Genomic DNA, 19,681 nt, shown 5'->3' on the forward strand with positions numbered 1-19,681 from the left:
TAAGGAGAGCCCTATCCCACTCCTTTTTGTGGACCTCTACCATTCAAGGACAAGACAAGGTCACTCAGGTCTTAGTTAATAATGGTGTTCAAAAGGGAAGCCTTCACCTCTGTTTGCATGAACCTGAAGAGATGTTACAGAGGAAATCACACAATAACAGAACTGCTGAACCAGACATCCCCAAATCAGACAGAGCTCTTTGATCCCATCTGCCATTACTACATGGCCTTTATTTCCACCACATACAAGTGGGATGAATGTGCAATCAAGGGCATAATTATGAGAAACTTGAGGCCTAACAACAATGACCAGAAAAGAGATTTCATTAATTATTACCAAAGCATGAAAACATCACATCTCTTGCTTAAAGACAACTCAGACCCAAGACCAATGACATTCAAGAGGAGTCATGTCATATGCAAATTCCAATGCTCATACTAGGACTGCACACTTCATTCATCATATATAAGCATGATCACCATTAAATTGTCCCAACATCTTTTTACGTCATTTATATGATGGGAGCCAAAAGACGCACCTGAGATCCTCCCAACACAACACCCTCACAAGAGAGACAGAGAAAAGAACATCCATATTAGACACCTCACCCAACCCTATATGTCTTCCAATACTAGAGGCCCTCTACATCAGGAAGAGATCACCGAGTATGAACCTGCAGACTGATGATCTTCTAGTGATACCTAGTGCTTGAAATCTGAACTATCCCTGCGAGAGCAGGATGAGAACTGATGACGTCACATAGCACCACGGCCAACCGACCTGAAGAGACCAGCTTTCATTGGTCAGACAAGGGAGTAGCTGCCTGCTTTATTCATCTCTCACTGGTCAAAAATTTTTCCCCTATCCCCAGGGTTAATATATATATATATATATATATATATATATATATTAACCCTGGGGATAGGGGAGAAAGAATACTTCCTATGTATTTCCTGCGTGTCGTAGAAGGCGACTAAAAGGGGAGGGAGGGAGCGGGTGGCTGGAAATCCTCCCCTCTTGTTTTTTTTAATTTTCCAAAAGAAGGAACAGAGAAAGGGGCCAAGTGAGGATATTCCCTGTAAGGCCCAGTCCTCTCTTCTTAATGCTACCTTGCTAATGCAGGAAATGGCAAATAGTATGAAAAAAAAAAATATATATATATATATATATATATATATATATATATATATATATATATATATATATATATATATATGTGTATCTTTTTTTCTTTTCTCTCATACTATTTGCCATTTTCCGCATTAGCGAGGTAGCGTTAAGAACAGAGGACTGTGCCTTTAAGGGAATATCCTCACCTGGCTCCCTTCTCTGTTCCTTCTTTTGGAAAATTAATTTGAAAAAATGAGAGGGGAGGATTTCCAGTCCCCTGCTCCCTTCCCTTTTAGTCGCCTTCTACGACACACAGGGAATACGTGGGAAGTATTCTTTCTCCCCTATCCCCAGGGATATATATATATATAGATATCCATGTGTGGTATGGTGGTGACGTGAATGTATGAAGGCAGCATGTATGAATATGTATATGTGTATATATGTATATGTCTGTGTATCTATATGTATGTATATGTTGAAATGTATAGGTGTGTATATGAGCGTGAGTGGGCGTTTATGTGTATACATGTGTATGTGGGGGGATTGGGCCATTCTTCCATCTGTTTCCTTGTGCTACCTCGCTAATGCGGGAGACAGCGACAAAGTGCAACGAAAAAAATATATAACCACAACGAAAATGAATAACACATTAAGTTCCCAAGTGCAATTTCGTGTAATGATGACAGTGTATTGACTGGAGTTACGCTAATTCAGTTATCAACTGTAACTCCTTCACCACAAGAAATACCATTGAATCTTCTATTACTGATACACAAAGAACTGTAACTTTAATACTAGTGAAGGTCTATACAAACTTGATAACTTTATCATCAGCAAAATTTGTAAACAGTTCCCTTTCCTGTCCACACAATAAAAAATTTTATGACAGGCATGATGCCAGACCTGAACCCCACCATCCGGTAATACTTGTTTACCAATGGTATCTTAGCTACACCTCTTCCTTGTATATCAGCTGACTGTTCTACGTCTTCTATTTCATCTTTGTATCTCCCCGGACCATGTGATCATTACATGAAAGTGCACTTCGGAACTTATAGTGTTTCATTTTTCTTATGGTTGTATGCAAATACTATATCACATGCACCACTGTGACCTCTCACATTACATAAATATATTTCATTCTTTTTTTTTTTTTTTTTTTTGCTTTGTCGCTCTCTCCCGCGTTTGCGAGGTAGCGCAAGGAAATAGACGAAAGAAATGGCCCAACCCACCCCCATACACATGTATATACATACACGTCCACACACGCAAATATACATACCTACACAGCTTTCCATGGTTTACCCCAGACACTTCACATGCCCTGATTCAATCCACTGACAGCACGTCAACCCCGGTATACCACATCGATCCAATTTACTCTATTCCTTGCCCTCCTTTCACCCTCCTGCATGTTCAGGCCCCGATCACACAAAATCTTTTTCACTCCATCTTTCCACCTCCAATTTGGTCTCCCACTTCTCCTCATTCCCTCCATCTCCAACACATATATCCTCTTGGTCAATCTTTCCTCACTCATTCTCTCCATGTGTTCAAAGCATTTCAAAAGACCCTCTTCTGCTCTCTCAACCACGCCCTTTTTATTTCCACACATCTCTCTTACCCTTACGTTACTTACTCGATCAAACCATCTCACACCACACATTGTCCTCAAACATCTCATTTCCAGCACATCCACCCTCCTTATTATACTTAATAGCTCTTTCCTGCGTCAGTGAGGTAGTGCCAGGAAACAGACGAAGAATGGCCCAACCACTCACATACATATACATAAATGCCCATACATGCATATATACATACATATACATTTCGGTGTACACATACATGTTCATACACAGACATATGCATATAAACACATGCACATATTCATACTTGCTTGCCTTCATCCATTCCTGTTGCTATCCCACCACACAGGAAATAGTGTTGCTACCCCCTGCTTAAGTGAGGTAGCGCCAGGAAAATAGACATATATAACACACACACAGCACACACTGACATTAGATTTTCAAGATATGTCTGACTGGACTTTGAAAACTTTACAAATTGGATGTAATAAGCACATTAACAATCAAGTTTACCACTTCAGTATTATATATATATATATATATATACATATATATATATATATATATATATATATATATATATATATATATATATATATATATATATATATATATATGGGCACTGGCTCACTCTCAAATATTTATCATGTGAATCTTAAATTTTGATAACTACAAGACCCTAACATTACTGTCCACCTCTCAACATGAAATTCAAAAATAGGCAATGATATGTATGAAACTCTATATGAAACATAACTATACATCATTACATACATACTTTCATAAATAGATCAAAATAACTTCAAATCAAGCAACAAAAGTAAATGCAGAATTTTGAAAGTACTAACAATGGCAATAACATACAGCACTGTCCTTTCCCATATTAATGAACCATTAAGATCCTATTTTATAAATTCCTTTAAATACCTATAGTGTAATGGGCAAGCAGAGAAAGTGAGCACAGGCCTTTAGCATTGTTAGCCTAAAATGCAGCCCATTTTGAGTCTACTCTCAGGGACTTACTTGTCCAGGAGTTTGCGCATCTCCTCTGTGCTCTTGGTAGCCTTCACTGCAAGAGGAAAGTTGCTGTTTTGAGTACCAGCTTCATAAGCAAAGTAATCAGTGATCTTTGGAGAATAAAGTAATCCACTGTTTTGCAGTCTATGGATGTTTTACAGAAATTCATTAGCACTGAATTAAGCTTAGGAGCTCATAAATAAGTTCCATAACACTGTTGCTAATGTCATGGCACTGAACTGACAATCTTACTGCAATCAAGATGACCATGAATACAAACAAGACCAAAGAGATCACAAGAAGTTAATGAAAATCTTTACACTCTTATATTACTTATTCAGAAATTTCTAAGAGTTATCATGAACCATAATAGAACTATTGAGAATATAAAGTGTTTATTAAGAAAGCTAAAACAGGAAGGGGAAGTAAACTTGGAAGTGTCCATCTGAGAATAATTAGGTATGATGGCATAAACTCGGAAAGAATATTACAAATGATTTTTCCCAAACTCAAGAGCAAAGTGCTCATACTTTACAACTAATAATTCTCAAACATTTACTAACTGAGAGAGAAAAATCCATCGCAGTTTGTGGTCTGTAATACAAAAGTACCATACTTTTATGTGGTAGTAATGCCCTGGGCATTACTAAGTTCCCCAAGTAACTGAATTTGCAAACTTCCTTAAGCACATATGCTAGTCTGAAGCCATGGATACCAGAATCAGCATCAGTTCAACATATTAGTCTCAAATCAAGGGATAGTTACCAGAAGTCAAAACCCAAATGATGAGAATATGATATATAATTCTGTTTGCTATTGGAGCTAAATCTGGGTATAACTGTGGAAGTGAAATTTATTCATCACAAAAAAACATGATTACATTACTCATTGCTACAGTGTGGCATCCATGGAAGTGTCAAAAATTCTAATGCCTTTGCTTTTGCTTAGGGAAACTATTTTCATCCAATATGTGAATAAGAAATGGTGCTTGGAAATTAAAATCTCAGTTGAGTTGCAGACTAAGAAAGCCACTTGTTCACTAAAAAATGATACTCCACTTTGATGTGAGAGAGCATATATAACAAATGCAAAAATATCTCTGACAGTTACAGTTCTTCCATACTCTGGGTTATAATAAGATTTTGTTCAGCTAGTATTTGAATCAGCTTCAAAATATAAACATTACAAACCCAGTTTCTTTTAATGTTAAAAAAAAGAAAACATTATTTTTGCAAGACTCACCCTTGTCAAACACTGAGGGATGATAATAATACTCATAATATCACTTTTAGTACGTGTAACTCATCTGACACTGTGGTTTAATGTAAAACCCACGGTATGGAGATTCTAGCTGTCTGTCTGCAGTGCTATCTGAGTTAACATAATGGTGTAATGATATAATTTGTATGCTTTGGGCATATCCCTTGAGCTCATTGGCACAAATTTAATGTCCTCTTACATCAGAGGCTTTGTGTGTTTCCAATGAAGGTAGGGTATGGTATTCCTAGGAAAAGGGAAGAAAAAATACTTCCCATGCATTTCTTGTACATCACAGAGGTTAACCAATTGGCAGAAGCAGGAATTGCAGGAGTCAAGCAAAGATTTTCCAAAAAAAAGCCCAGGCTGGGGTGTTGGAATATGAATAGTTGTAACCATGATGAAGAGTGTGAAAAGTGCTACATCTAATGAAAAAAATCTGGATGTTCTGGCTCTGAGCAAACCAAAGTTGAAAAGTATGAGGATGAAGTGGTTTGGGAATGATAAAAAATGAATTGTAAGCCTATTTCAAAGGGTGCAAGAAAGGGAGATCTATAGTAACAGATCTGGAAATGGAGTTCAGTAGTCAGGAATCACAGCAGTGTGGTGAGAAGTTCTGTGAAAATTTGATATACTGTACAAAGAATATTAAGAAAGAGGAAAGAATGGTTTAACAAAAGTTGTTAGAGTAAAGAAGCTTGAAGACGTACAGTGGCAGAGATACAAATGGCATCCAGTCAGCATTTGCAAAGTGTGAGTTAGCAAGGAATGAGTATGGCCAAAAAAGAAAGGAGGAACAAAGAAACTTTGAAAAGAGTATTGTGGTCAAGGCAGGAGAAAATCCAAAACTTTTTAACAAATTCATCTGGAGTCACTCTTCAGTTAAACAGTAGCTAATGAGAGATTCGGAGGAAAGAATTGTTGAGGCTGATTCAAGGATATGTAAAGAACATAATAACAAGTTCATGCTTTTGCTGTGGAAGACACTATAGCTATAACACCAGTAAGATTATGGTTATGATGACATTGAGATATCTAGAAAGGACCTTAATAGAACATTAAAAGGCTCATGATCCTGATGAAATTTCACTACGTGTGCTGAAAATATATGGAGATATGCTATATAAACCTCTTGAAATACTATTTGAAATGTCATTAGTGAGAGGCAGAGTGCTTTGGGATTAGAAAAGGGGCAAATATCATAACTATTTATAAGAAAAGAGATTAGGAGTAGGAAACTAACTACAGATCAGCCTCACCAATAAGTATAGCCTGTCAGGTTATGGAAATTACCTAAGTGAGAGACAGCATGGTTTTAGAAAAAGATGTCATGTGTAACACACCTCTTAGATTTCAATGAGTGAGCAAGCTCTGTCTTAGACAAAAAGGAAGGCTAAGTGGAGTGTTTGCATCTGAACTGCCAGAAGGCATTTGACAGTATACCAAATGGGATGCTGACTAAGAATCTAGAACATCAGTCAGGAATAAGGGGTAAACTCCTTCAGTGGATACAAGATTATCTCGGTAGAAAGGAACATAAGAAAGGAACATCAAAGAACTTCCTCTAATGGATTAAGAGGAACATCAGAGTACAACAGGGTTTTGTACCAGGACCATTATTCTTCTTGATCTAAGTAAATGACTTGCCGAAAGGTAAGGTGTTCCACTTAATTATGTATGCAGATGAAAAACAAGGATGAGTGAGAGCTTGGGCATCAAAATATTGCTAGTGTCTCACATCAGGAGAATACTTAAGAAGACCAACTATCTACTGACAAATATTAAAAGAGCTTGCAAGTATATAGATATGGAAATATTTAGCATGCTCTTCATATACTATACAAGGCCAAAATTACGAGTTAAGAGAGAAGGGCTAGAAGAGAGTAACAAAGATGGTACTAGAACTGAGAGAGATGAATTATAAGGAAAGGCTAAAGGCTCTAAATCTGCCTACCTTGGAAGAGAAAAGAGTGATGGGTGACCTGGTCACAACCTTAAGTTTTTAAGAGTGATGATATTGCCTCACAACCTTAAGTTTTTAAGAATGATGATATTGCTAGTGAATAGGTCTTCAATATATGTAGGGATAAAGCAACTAGAGGCCATAACTTGAAATCAAATAAGAAACATTTAAAAAGATATATAGATGTACTTTTACTGTATAAAAGTGATGGATGAATAGTATATGACGTGAGGACAGGGTCAATACAAACATACATAAATTTTAAGTTGTATGACAGCAGAAAACTTTCAAGAGATGGGGTCTGACGAGCATTAAACTCCCCATATGCCAATACAAATAGAGAATTACAGGACAAAATGAGGTGTATCAATAAATGGTGCAACTGCAGTTAAGTTTCTTAAGGGAGGGAATGGCAGCATTGCTGACTGCTTATTCATGTTTGATATACATATGGCCCAAGGTGAGGTGCCTGAGGAATGGTGAAGTGCATGTATAAATGTCCTTCTATAAAGAAAAGGAGAGAAAAAAGAATGTTCAGATCATACTTAGCCTATTTAGTATACCTGATAAGGAGTATGGCAACGTACAGACTGAGAGTTGGTTGTTATGTATGAGCACTTAATTGGGGAGAAGCAATGTGGCTTCAAGAGAGGTAGAGGGTGTGTGGACAAGGTGTTTGCTTGTGAGTAATACATCACATGACACGTGGATCTTGAAAAAAGCATTTGATATGATTGAGAGATCGACATTATGGAAAATGATACAGATATATGGGGTAAATGGATGGTTACTACATGCAGTAAGGAGTTTTTACCAGGGAAGTACAGTATTTGTGCAGTGAGGAAGAGATGAGGGTGAGTTGTTCCAAGTGAAGGTAGGTCTGCATCAAGGATGTGTGATGCCATCATGGCTGTTTAATATGTTTATGGAAGGATCTTTGAGCAAGAGGTAGGTCAGCAGTAACCTTGTGATGGGTGTGTGTGTGTGTGTGTGTGTGTGTGTGTGTGTGTGTGTGTGTGTGTGTGTGTATATGTGTGTGTGTGTGTGCTGTTTGCAGACATCACAGCTCTGATGGCAGACTCCAAAAAGAAACAATAAAATGTGGTGGCAGAGTTTGCAAGTGTGTGTAAGAAGAAAGCTGAAAGTAAAAATGAATGAAAGTAAGGTAAAGAGGTGCAGCAAGGATGAATTAGGATGGTTTAAATGTGTCTAAAATGGAAACAAGTAGTGGTGATGTGAGAAGGAGATGGAGTGAGTATTTTGAAGGTTTGTTGAATGTGTGTGATGATAGAGTGGCAGATATAGGGTGTTTTGGTTGAGGTGGTATGCAAAGTGAGAGGGTTAGGGAAAATGATTTGGTAAACAGAGAAGAGGTAGTAAAAGCTTTGTGCAAGATGAAAGCCGGCAAGGCAGTAGGTTTGGATGGTATTGCAGTGGAATTTATTAAAAAAGGGGTGACTGTATTGTTGACTGGTTGGTAAGGTTATTTAATGTATGTATGATTGATGGTGAGGTGCCTGAGGATTGGCGGAATGCGTGCATAGTGCCATTGTACAAAGGCAAAGGGGATAAGAGTGAGTGCTCAAATTACAGAGGTATAAGTTTGTTGAGTATACCTGGTAAATTATATGGGAGGGTATTGATTGAGAGGGTGAAGGCATGTACAGAGCATCAGATTGGGGAAGAGCAGTGTGGTTTCAGAAGAGGTAGAGGATGTGTGGTGGCTGGTGGCTGATTCACGTGAGAAACTGCAGAAGTTGGTGACTGAGTTTGGTAAAGTGTGTGAAAGAAGAAAGTTAAGAGTAAATGTGAATAAGAGCAAGGTTATTAGGTACAGTAGGGTTGAGGGTCAAGTCAATTGGGAGGTTAAGTTTGAATGGAGAAAAACTGGAGGAAGTAAAGTGTTTTAAATTTCTGGGAGTGGATCTGGCAGCGGATGGAACCATGGAAGCGGAAGTGAATCATAGGGTGGGGGAGGGGGCGAAAATCCTGGGAGCCGTGAAGAATGTGTGGAAGTCGAGAACATTATCTCCGAAAGCAGAAATGGGTATGTTTGAAGGAATAGTGGTTCCAACAATGTTGTATGGTTGCGAGGCGTGGGCTATGGATAGAGTTGTGTGCAGGAGGGTGGATGTGCTGGAAATGAGATGTTTGAGGACAATGTGTGGTGTGAGGTGGTTTGATCAAGTAAGTAATGTAAGGGTAAGAGAGATGTGTGGAAATAAAAAGAGCGTGGTTGAGAGAGCAGAAGAGGGTGTTTTGAAATGGTTTGGGCACATGGAGAGAATGAGTGAGGAAAGATTGACCAAGAGGATATATGTGTCAGAGGTGGAGGGAACGAGGAGAAGTGGGAGACCAAATTGGAGGTGGAAAGATGGAGTGAAAAAGATTTTGAGTGATCGGGGCCTGAACATGCAGGAGGGTGAAAGGCGGGCAAGGAATAGAGTAAATTGGATCGATGTGGTATACAGGGGTCGACGTGCTGTCAGTGGATTGAACTGGGGCATGTGAAGCGTCTGGGGTAAACCATGGAAAGTTCTGTGGGGCCTGGATGTGGAAAGGGAGCTGTGGTTTCGGGAATTATTGCATGACAGCTAGAGACTGAGTGTGAATGAACTGGGGCCTTTGTTGTCATTTCCTAGCGCTACCTCGCACACATGAGGGGGGAGGGGGATGTTATTCCATGTGTGGCGAGGTGGCGATGGGAATGAATAAAGACAGACAGTGTGAACTGTGTGCATGTGTATATATGTATGTGTCTGTGTGTGTATATATATGTGTACATTGAGATGTATGGGTATGTATATTTGCGTGTGTGGACGTGTATGTATATACATGTGTAGGGGGGTGGGTTGGGCCATTTCTTTTGTCTGTTTCCTTGCGCTACCTCGCAAACATGGGAGACAACGGCAAAAAAAAACAAAAGGAGAATGAGAAAAAAATGGAGAGCTTTAGGTGTATGGGAGTGGAAATAACAGCAAATGGAGCTGAATTAAGCCACAGGATGGAAAAGCAGATTAAGATCCTAAGTGTGTGAGGAGCAAGTGGAAGAAGTCTTTGTCTGTAAGGCCAAAGATGGGAATGTTTGAATGTTTAGTAACCCCCACTACTGTCGTATTAAGTCATAGGCATTGATAACAAATGAAAGGAATAGGTTTGATGTGATGGAAGTGAAATGGCTAAGGCCTTATGCCACAAGGTGGGTTGATTATATAAGAAATGATTTTGTCAGAAAGAGGTGTGGTAGTAAGCTGAGCAGGTGTACTGAAATACAAGGATATGTGAATAGAGACTGACCAAGACTTTCTATGTGTGAGAAAAGAAAGAAAAAAGGGGGAGGGAGAGACCTACTAGGAGATGGAACAATGAAGTAAAGGGGGGTTCTGGAATATCGGGGCTTAAACATTCAGGACTGCAAGAGACACATGTTTCATAAAAGATGAGTGATACGATATATAGGAGATGACATGCTGTTAATGGGCTTAACCAGGGTATGGGAAAAGGTCAAGATAAACTATACATTAGTCTGTGGGTCTCAGCTGTGGATGGGACTCTAGTTTTGGTATATCATACATTAGAGCTAGAGATAGGATGTGTGCAAATAAGGCCACTGATTGTTTGTTTCTGATACTACCTTGCTAATCTGGGAAAGGAAATTAGGTGGAAAAGAAAAAAGAGAAAAATATATATAATTTTATTTTATTTATTTCACTTTGTCGCTGTCTCCTGCGTTAGTGAGGTAGCGCAAGGAAACAGATGAAAGAATGGCCCAACCCACCCACATACACATGTATATACATACACGTCCACACACGCAAATATACATACCTACACATTTCTATGTATACATATATATATACACACAGACATATACATATATACACATGTACGTAATTCATACTGTCTGCCTTTATTCATTCCCATCACCACCCCGCCACACATGAAATAACTACCCCCTCCCCCCTCATGTGTGTGAGGTAGCGCTACGAAAAGTCAAAAAAGGCCACATTCGTTCACACTCAGTCTCTAGCTGTCATGTAATAATGCACCAAAACCACAGCTCCCTTTCCACATCCAGGCCCCACAGAACTTTCCATGGTTTACCCAAGATGCTTCACATGCCCCTGGTTCAATACATTGACAGCACGTCGACCGTGGTATACCACATCGTTCTAATTCACTCTATTCCTTGCACTCCTTTCACCCTCCTGCATGTTCAGGCCCTGTTCACTCAAAAGGTTTTTCACTCCATCTTCCGTCCTCCAATTTGGTCTCCCATTTCTCCTCGTTCCCTCCACCTCTGACACATATATCCTTTTGGTCAATCTTTCCTCATTCATCCTCTCCATGTGACCAAACTATTTCAAAACATCCTCTTCTGCTCTCTCAACCACACTCTTTTTATTGCCACACATCTCTCTTACCCTATTATTACTTACTCGATCAAACCACCTCACACCACATATTGTCCTCAAACATCTCATTTCCAGCACATCCACCCTCCTCTGCACAACTCTATCTATAGGCCAAGCCTCGCAACCATAGAACATTGTTGGAACCACTATTCCTTCAAACATACCCATTTTTGCTTTCCGGGATAATGTTCTCAACTTCCACACATTCTTCAACGCTCCCAGAACTTTTGCCCCCTCCCCCATCCTATGATTCACTTCCGCTTCCATGGTTCCATCTGCTGCCAGATCCACTCCCAGATATCTAAAACACTTCACTTCCTCCAGTTTTTCTCCATTCAAACTTACCTCCCAGTCCCTCAACCCTACTGTACCTAATAACTTTGCTCTTATTCACATTTACTCTCAGCTTTCTTCTTTCACACACTTTACCAAACTCAGTCACCAGCTTCTGCAGTTTCTCACCTGAATCAGCCACCAGCGTTGCATCATCAGCGAACAACAACTGACTCACTTCCCAAGCTCTCTCATCCACAACAGACTGCATACTTGCACCTCTTTCCAAAACTCTTGCATTCACCTCCCTAACAACCCCATCCATAAACAAATTAAACATCCATGGAGACTTCACACACCCCTGCCGCAAACCAACATTTACTGGGAACCGATCACTTTCCTCTCTTTCTACACGTACACATGCCTTACATCCTCGATAAAAACTTTTCACTGCTTCTAACAACTTGCCTCCCACACCATATATTCTTAATACCTTCCACAGAGCATCTCTATCAACTCTGTCATATGCCTTCTCCAGATCCATAAATGCTACATACAAATCCATTTGCTTTTCTAAGTATTTTTCACATACATTCTTCAAAGTAAACACCTGATCCACACATCCTCTACCACTTCTGAAACCACACTGCTCTTTCCCAATCTAATGCTCTGTACATGCCTTCACCCTCTCAACCAATACCCTCCCATATAATTTACCAGGAATACTCAACAAACTTATACCTCTGTAATTTGAGCACTCACTTTTATCCCCTTTGCCTTTGTACAATGGCCACTATGCAAGCATTCCACCAATCCTCAGGCACCTCACCATGAGTCATACACACATTAAATAACCTTACCAACCAGTCAACAATACAGTCACCCCCTTTTTTAATAAATTCCACTGCAATACCATCCAGACCTGCTGCCTTGCCAGCTTTGATCTTTCGCAAAGCTTTTACTACCTCTTCTCTGTTTACCAAATCATTCTCCCTAACCCTCTCACTTTGCACACCACCTCGACCAAAACACCCTATATCTGCCACTCTGTCATCAAACACATTCAATAAACCTTTAAAATACTCACTCCATCTCCTTCTCACATCACCACTACTTGTTATCACCTCCACATTAGCCCCCTTCACTGAAGTTCCCATTTGTTCCCTTGTCTTACGCACTTTATTTACCTCTTTCCAAAACATCTTTTTATTCTCCCTAAAATCTAATGATACTATCTCACCCCAACTCTCATTTGCCCTCTTTTTTACCTCTTGCACCTTTCTTTTGACCTCCTGCCTCTTTTTCACTAATAATCTTACTTCTTCATCCCACCACTCACGACCCTTTCTAATCTGCCCACCTCCCACGCTTCTCATGCCACAAGCATCTTTTCTGCAAGCCATCACTGCTTCCCTAAATACATCCTATTCCTCCCCACTCCCCTTATGTCCTTTGTTCTCACCTTTTTCCATTCTGTACTCAGTCTCTCCTGGTACTTCCTTACACAAGTCTCCTTCCCAAGCTCACTTACTCTCATCATTCTCTTCACCTCAACATTCTCTTTTCTTTTCTGAAAACCTCTACAAATCTTCACCTTTGCCTCCACAAGATAATGATCAGACTTCCCTCCAGTTGCACCTCTCAGCACATCAACATCCAAAAGTCTCTCTTTCGCACGCCTATCAATTAACACGTAATCCCATAGCACTCTCTGGCCATCTCTCCTACTTACATATGTATACTTATGTATATCTCTCTTTTTAAACCAGGTATTTCCAATCACCAGTCCTTTTTCAGCACATAAATCTACAAGCTCTTCACCATTTCCGTTTACAAAACTGAACACCCATGTACACCAATTATTCCCTCAACTGCCACATTACTCACTTTGCATTCAAATCACCCATCACTATAACCCGGTCTCGTGCATCAAAACTACTAACACACTCACTCAGCTGCTCCCAAAACACTTGCCTCTCATGATCATTCTTCTCATGCCCAGGTGCATATGCACCAATAATCACCCATCTCTCTCTCCATCCACTTTCTGTTTTACCCTTATCAATCTAGAGTTTACTTTCTTACACTCTGTCACATACTCCCATCACTCCTGTTTCAGGAGTAGTGCTATTCTTGCTCTTGTCCTTTCACTAACCCCTGACTTTACGCCCAAACCACTCTTCCCCTTTACCCTTGAGCATCGTTTCACCCAGAGCCAAAACATTCAGGTTCCTTTCCTCAAACATACTACCTATCTCTCCTTTTTTCTCATCTTGGTTACATTCACACACATTTAGACACCCCAATCTGAGCCTTCGAGGAGGATGAGCACTCCCCGCGTGACTCCTTCTTCTGTTTCCCCTTTTAGAAAGTTAAAATACAAGGAGCAGTGGGTTTCCAGCCCCCCGCTCTCATTCCCTTTAGTCACCTTCTACGACACGTGAGCAATGCGGGGGAAGTATTCTTTCTCCCCTATCCCCAGGGATGGGGGAGAAACAATACTTCCCACGTATTCCCTGCGTGTCATAGAAGGCGACTAAAAGGGGAGGGAGCGGGGGGCTGGAAATCCTCCCCTCTCGTTTTTTTTCTTTTCCCCCAAAAGAAGGAACAGAGAAGGGGGCCAGGTGAGGATATTCCCTCAACGGCCCAGTCCTCTGTTCTTAATGCTACCTCGCTAACACGGGAAATGGCGAATAGTTTGAAAAAAAAAAAAAAAAAAAATATATATCTTTTCTTTTTCTTTCATACTATTTGCCATTTCCATTGACAGCACGCCGACCCCGGTATACCACATCATTCCAATTCACTCTATTCCTTGCACGCCTTTAACCCTCCTGTATGTTCCGGCCCTGATCACTCAAAATCTTTTTCATTCCATCCTTGCACCTCCAATATGGTCTCCCACTTCTCATTCCCTCCACCTCGGACACATATATCCTCTTTGTCAATCTTTCCTCACTTATTCTCTCCGTATGACCAAACTATTTAAATACACCCCCTTCTGCTCTCTCAACCACATTCCTTTTATTGCCACACATTTCTCTTACCCTATCATTACTTACTCGATCAAACCACCTTACACTACATATTGTCCTCAAACATTTCATTTCCAACACATCCACCCTCGTCTGCACAACCCCATCTACAGCCTATGCCCATTTGTAGAGGTTTTCAGAAAAGACGACAGAATGTTGGGATGAAGAGAGTGGTGAGAGTAAGTGAGCTTGGAAAGGAGACTTGTGAGAATTGAGTGCAGAATGGAAAAAGGTAAGAGCAAATGACATAAGGGGAGTGGGGGAGGAATAGGTTGTATTTAGGGAAGCAGTGATGGCTTGTGCAAATGATGCTTGTGGTATGAGAAAGGTGGGAGGTGGGCAGATTAGAAAGGGTGTCATTGGTGGGATGAAGAAGTAAGATTGTTAGTGAAAGAGAAGAGAGAGGTGTTTGGACAATTTTTACAGGGAAGTAGTTTGAATGGCTGGGAGATGTATAAAAGAAAGAGGCAGGAGGTCAAGAGAAAGGTGCAAGAGGTGAAAAAGAGGGTAAATGAGGGTTGGGGTGAGAGAGTATCATTAAACTTTAGGTAAAATAAAATGATGTTTTGGAAGGAGGTAAATAAAGTGCATAAGACAAGAGAACAAATGGGAACATCGGTGATGGAGGCTAATGGGGAGGTAATAACAAGTAGTGGTGAAGCGAGAAAGAGATGGAGTGAGTATTTTCAAGGTTTGTTGAATGTGTTCGTTGATAGACTGGCACATATAGAGTGTTTTGATTGAGGTGGTGTGCAACGTGAACGGGTTAGGGAGAATGATTTGGTAAACAGAGAAGAGGTAGAGAATGCTTTGCGGAAGATGAAAGCCGGCAAGGGGGCAGATTTGGATGGTATTGCTGTTGCTGTGGAATTTATTAAAAAAAGGGGGTGACTGTGTTACTGACTGGTTGGTAAGGATATTCAATGTATGTATGGTTCATGGTGGAAAGCCCGAGGATTGGTAGAATGCATGCATAGTGCCAATGTACAAAGGCAAAGAGGATACAGGTGGGTGTTCAAATTACAGAGGTATAAGTTTGTTGAGTATTCCTGGGAAATTATATAAGAGAGTATTGATTGAGAGGGTGAAGGCATGTATGGATCATCAGATTGGTGAAGAGCAGTGTGGTTTCAGAAGTGGTAGAGGATGTGTGGATCAGGTGTTTGCTTTGAAGAATGTATGTGAGAAATACTTAGAAAAGCAAATGGATTTGTATGTAACATTTATGGATCTGGAGAAGGCATATGATAGAGTTGATAGAGATGCTCTGTAGAAGGTATTAAGAGTATATGGTGTGGGAGGTAAGTTGCTAGAAGCAGTGAAAAGTTTTTATCGAGGATGTATGGCATTTGTACGTGTAGGAAGAGAGGAAAGTGACTGGTTCCCAGTGAATGTCAGTTTGTGGCGGGGGTGAGTGATGTATCCATGGTTGTTAAATCTGTTTATGGATTGGGTTGTTAAGGAGGTGAATGCAAGAGTTTTGGAGAGAGGAGCAAGTATGCAGTCTGTTGTGGATAGGAGGGCTTAGGAAGTGAGGCAGGAGTTGTTCGCTGATGATACAGCGCTGGTGGCTGATTCGTGTGAGAAACTGCAGAAGCTGGTGACTGAGTTTGGTAAATTGTTTGAACGAAGAAAGCTGAGAGTAAATGTGAATAAGAACAAGGTTATTAGGTTCAGTAGGGTTGAGGGACAAGTAAATTGGGAGGTAAGTTTGAATGGAGAAAAACTGGAGGAAGTGAAGTGTTTTCGATATCTGGGAGTGGATTTGGTAGCGGATGGAACCATGGAAGTGGAAATGAGTCACAGGGTGGGGAGGGGGTGAAGGTTCTGGGAGTGTTGAACGATGTGTGGAAGGCGAGAACGTTATCTCGGAAAGCAAAAATGGGTATGTTTGAAGGAATAGTGGTTCCAACAATGTTATATGGTTGTGAGGCATGGGCTATAGATAGGGTTGTGTGGAGGAGGGTTGATGTGTTGGAAATGAGATGTTTGAGGACAATGTGTGATGTGAGGTGGTTTGATCGAGTAAGTAATGTAAGGGTAAGAGAGATGTGTGGTAATAAAAAGAGTGTGGTTGAGAGAGCAGAAGAGGGTGTATTGAGATGGTTTGGTCACATTGAGAGAATAAGTGAGGATAGATTGACAAAGAGGATATATGTATCAGAGGTGGAGGGAATGAGGAGAAATGGGAGACCAAACTGGAGGTGGAAGGATGGAGTGAAAAAGATTTTGAGTGACCGGGGCCTGAACATACAGGAGTGAAAGGCGTGCAAGAAATAGAGTGCATTGGATCGATGTGGTATACCAGGGTCGACATGCTGTCAATGGATTAAACCAGGACATGTGAAACAGGGCATGTGAAGCTTTTGGGGTAAACCATGGAAAGTTTTGTGGGGCCTGGATGTGGAAAGGGAGCTGTGTGACCAAATGTGGCATTTGTTGTCTTTTCCTAGCACTTCCTTGCGGGCATGCATGTGAAGGGGGGTGCCATTTCATGTGTGGTGGGGTGGCAGAAGCAATGGATGAAGGCAGCATGTATGAATATGTACATGTGTATATATGTATATGTCTGTATATGAGGATGTAAGGCATGTGTACGTGTAGGAAGAGAGGAAAGTGATTGGTTCTCAGTGAATGTAGGTTTGCGGCAGGGGTGTGTGATGTCTCCATGGTTGTTTAATTTGTTTATGGATGGGGTTGTTAGGGAGGTAAATGCAAGAGTCCTGGAAAGAGGGGCAAGTATGAAGTCTGTTGGGGATGAGAGAGCTTGGGAAGTGAGTCAGTTGTTGTTCGCTGATGATACAGCGCTGGTGGCTGATTCATGTGAGAAACTGCAGAAGCTGGTGACTGAGTTTGGTAAAGTGTGTGGAAGAAGAAAGTTAAGAGTAAATGTGAATAAGAGCAAGGTTATTAGGTACAGTAGGGGTGAGGGTCAAGTCGGTTGGGAGGTGAGTTTGAATGGAGAAAAACTGGAGGAAGTGAAGTGTTTTAGATATCTGGGAGTGGATCTGTCAGCGGATGGAACCATGGAAGCGGAAGTGGATCATAGGGTGGGGGAGGGGGCGAAAATTTTGGGAGCCTTGAAAAATGTGTGGAAGTCGAGAACATTATCTCGGAAAGCAAAAATGGGTATGTTTGAAGGAATAGTGGTTCCAGCAATGTTGTATGGTTGCGAGGCGTGGGCTATGGATAGAGATGTGCGCAGGAGGATGGATGTGCTGGAAATGAGATGTTTGAGGAAAATGTGTGGTGTGAGGTGGTTTGATCGAGTAAGTAACGTAAGGGTAAGAGAGATGTGTGGAAATAAAAAGAGCGTGGTTGAGAGAGCAGAAGAGGGTGTTTTGAAATGGTATGGGCACATGGAGAGAATGAGTGAGGAAAGATTGACCAAGAGGATATATGTGTCGGAAGTGGAGGGAACGAGGAGAAGAGGGAGACCAAATTGGAGGTGGAAAGATGGAGTGAAAAAGATTTTGTGTGATCGGGGCCTGAACATGCAGGAGGGTGAAAGGAGGGCAAGGAATAGAGTGAATTGGAGCGATGTGGTATACAGGGGTTGACGTGCTGTCAGTGGATTGAATCAAGGCATGTGAAGCGTCTGGGGTAAACCATGGAAAGCTGTGTAGGTATATATATTTGCGTGTGTGGACGTGTGTATGTACATGTGTATGGGGGGGGGGGCCATTTCTTTCGTCTGTTTCCTTGCGCTACCTCGCAAACACGGGAGACAGCGACAAAGTATAAAAAAAAAAAAAAAAAAATGCATATGTATGAAGGGTTTTGGTGAAGTGTTTTAGATATCTGGGAGTGGATTTGGCAGCGGATGGAACCATGGAAGCAGAAGTGAATGAAAGGGTGGGGAAGGGGGCGAAAGTTCTGGGAGCACTGAAGAATGTGTGGAAGTCAAGAACGTTATCTTGGTAAGCAAAAATGGGTATGTTTGAAGGAATAGTGGTTCCAACAACGATATGTGGCTCTGAGGCGTGGGCTATAGATAGAGTTGTGTGGAGGAGGGTGGATGTGCTGGAAATGAGATGTTTGAGGAAAATATGTGGTGTGCAGGGTTCCCACTCTTTTACTGGCATAAAATTCAAGGCTTTTTCCAGGATATTTTCTACAGGATTTTCAGCCCACTTAATCTTAAATGGACTTCAATGGACAAACCATGTGGATAACAGTGATCATTGGTTTGTGTTTGTTCTATTGAACACAGTTATAACTTAGTTACCATGTTAGTTCTAATGATTTAGGATTGGACTTGTATTGACAGGACTATCAAGAGCTTTTTGTATGAGGCTGGCTTTCAATGCTTTATAAGCTACAAGATGACCAATTTGCATGATACAGAAATTTTCTGACTCAGCACTGTGACTAAGGCCGTTTACCTAAAATATTTGAAATCTATAGCATTCAAAGGATTTCCAGAAAGATCACTGTTATCCTAAGTTTGGTAAAAATTCATTTTCATCACCCATACTCTTAATTCTTGATGTTTCTCTCTTGTTAAAGTTCTTGGTTCCAATTCAATGCTAACTAAACGCTTTGAAAGTAAACATGCGCTATTTATAAAAATTTTGCAATCTCTGAACGTATTTGTATTTAACAATACTGCATTGGGAAAAAAAGACTTTAACCCAATCTGAGTCAATAAGAGTTGACTTGGCAAATGCGAAGCACGTTTTTTCAAAAAATTGGCCATCACAATTATTATTAACCATTGCTTTCATTACTCCATAACAGATGTGAGCAACTGCTATCGAGACCGCGATTTCAGTTCGATTTGTACCATACAACTTGCCCTACAAAAAAGCCACAATGTAGCAATAAAGTATATTCAGGGTACGAAAACGAGGGACAAATGAGGCCCAAGGGAAGTAACCTTTTCCTAACTTCCGTTTCAAGGGTTTTTCCTGGACATTTTCAATTTTACACGTTTTCCAGGCCTTTTCCTGGCCGGGAGCACCTCAAATAAAAATTCCCGGGTTTTTCTCATTTTCCCAGTGGCCTGGGAACCCTGGGTGT

The 19,681-nt window shown here is 40.7% G+C and overlaps 1 protein-coding gene across 1 annotated transcript in view; it reads right to left on the reverse strand.

Moving 5' to 3' along the window:
* Dscam1 (Down syndrome cell adhesion molecule 1) overlaps window positions 1–19,681 on the reverse strand; it is a 1,447,516-nt gene that overhangs the window by 74,602 nt on the left and 1,353,233 nt on the right. The window contains exon 42 of the mRNA XM_071666240.1: window positions 3,723–3,768. Within this exon, the coding sequence (XP_071522341.1) occupies window positions 3,723–3,768 (46 nt within the window). The remainder of the gene's footprint in view (window positions 1–3,722; window positions 3,769–19,681) is intronic.

The sequence above is a fragment of the Panulirus ornatus genome, chromosome 11, assembly GCF_036320965.1.
Source record: "Panulirus ornatus isolate Po-2019 chromosome 11, ASM3632096v1, whole genome shotgun sequence".
Lineage (NCBI taxonomy): Eukaryota > Metazoa > Arthropoda > Malacostraca > Decapoda > Palinuridae > Panulirus > Panulirus ornatus.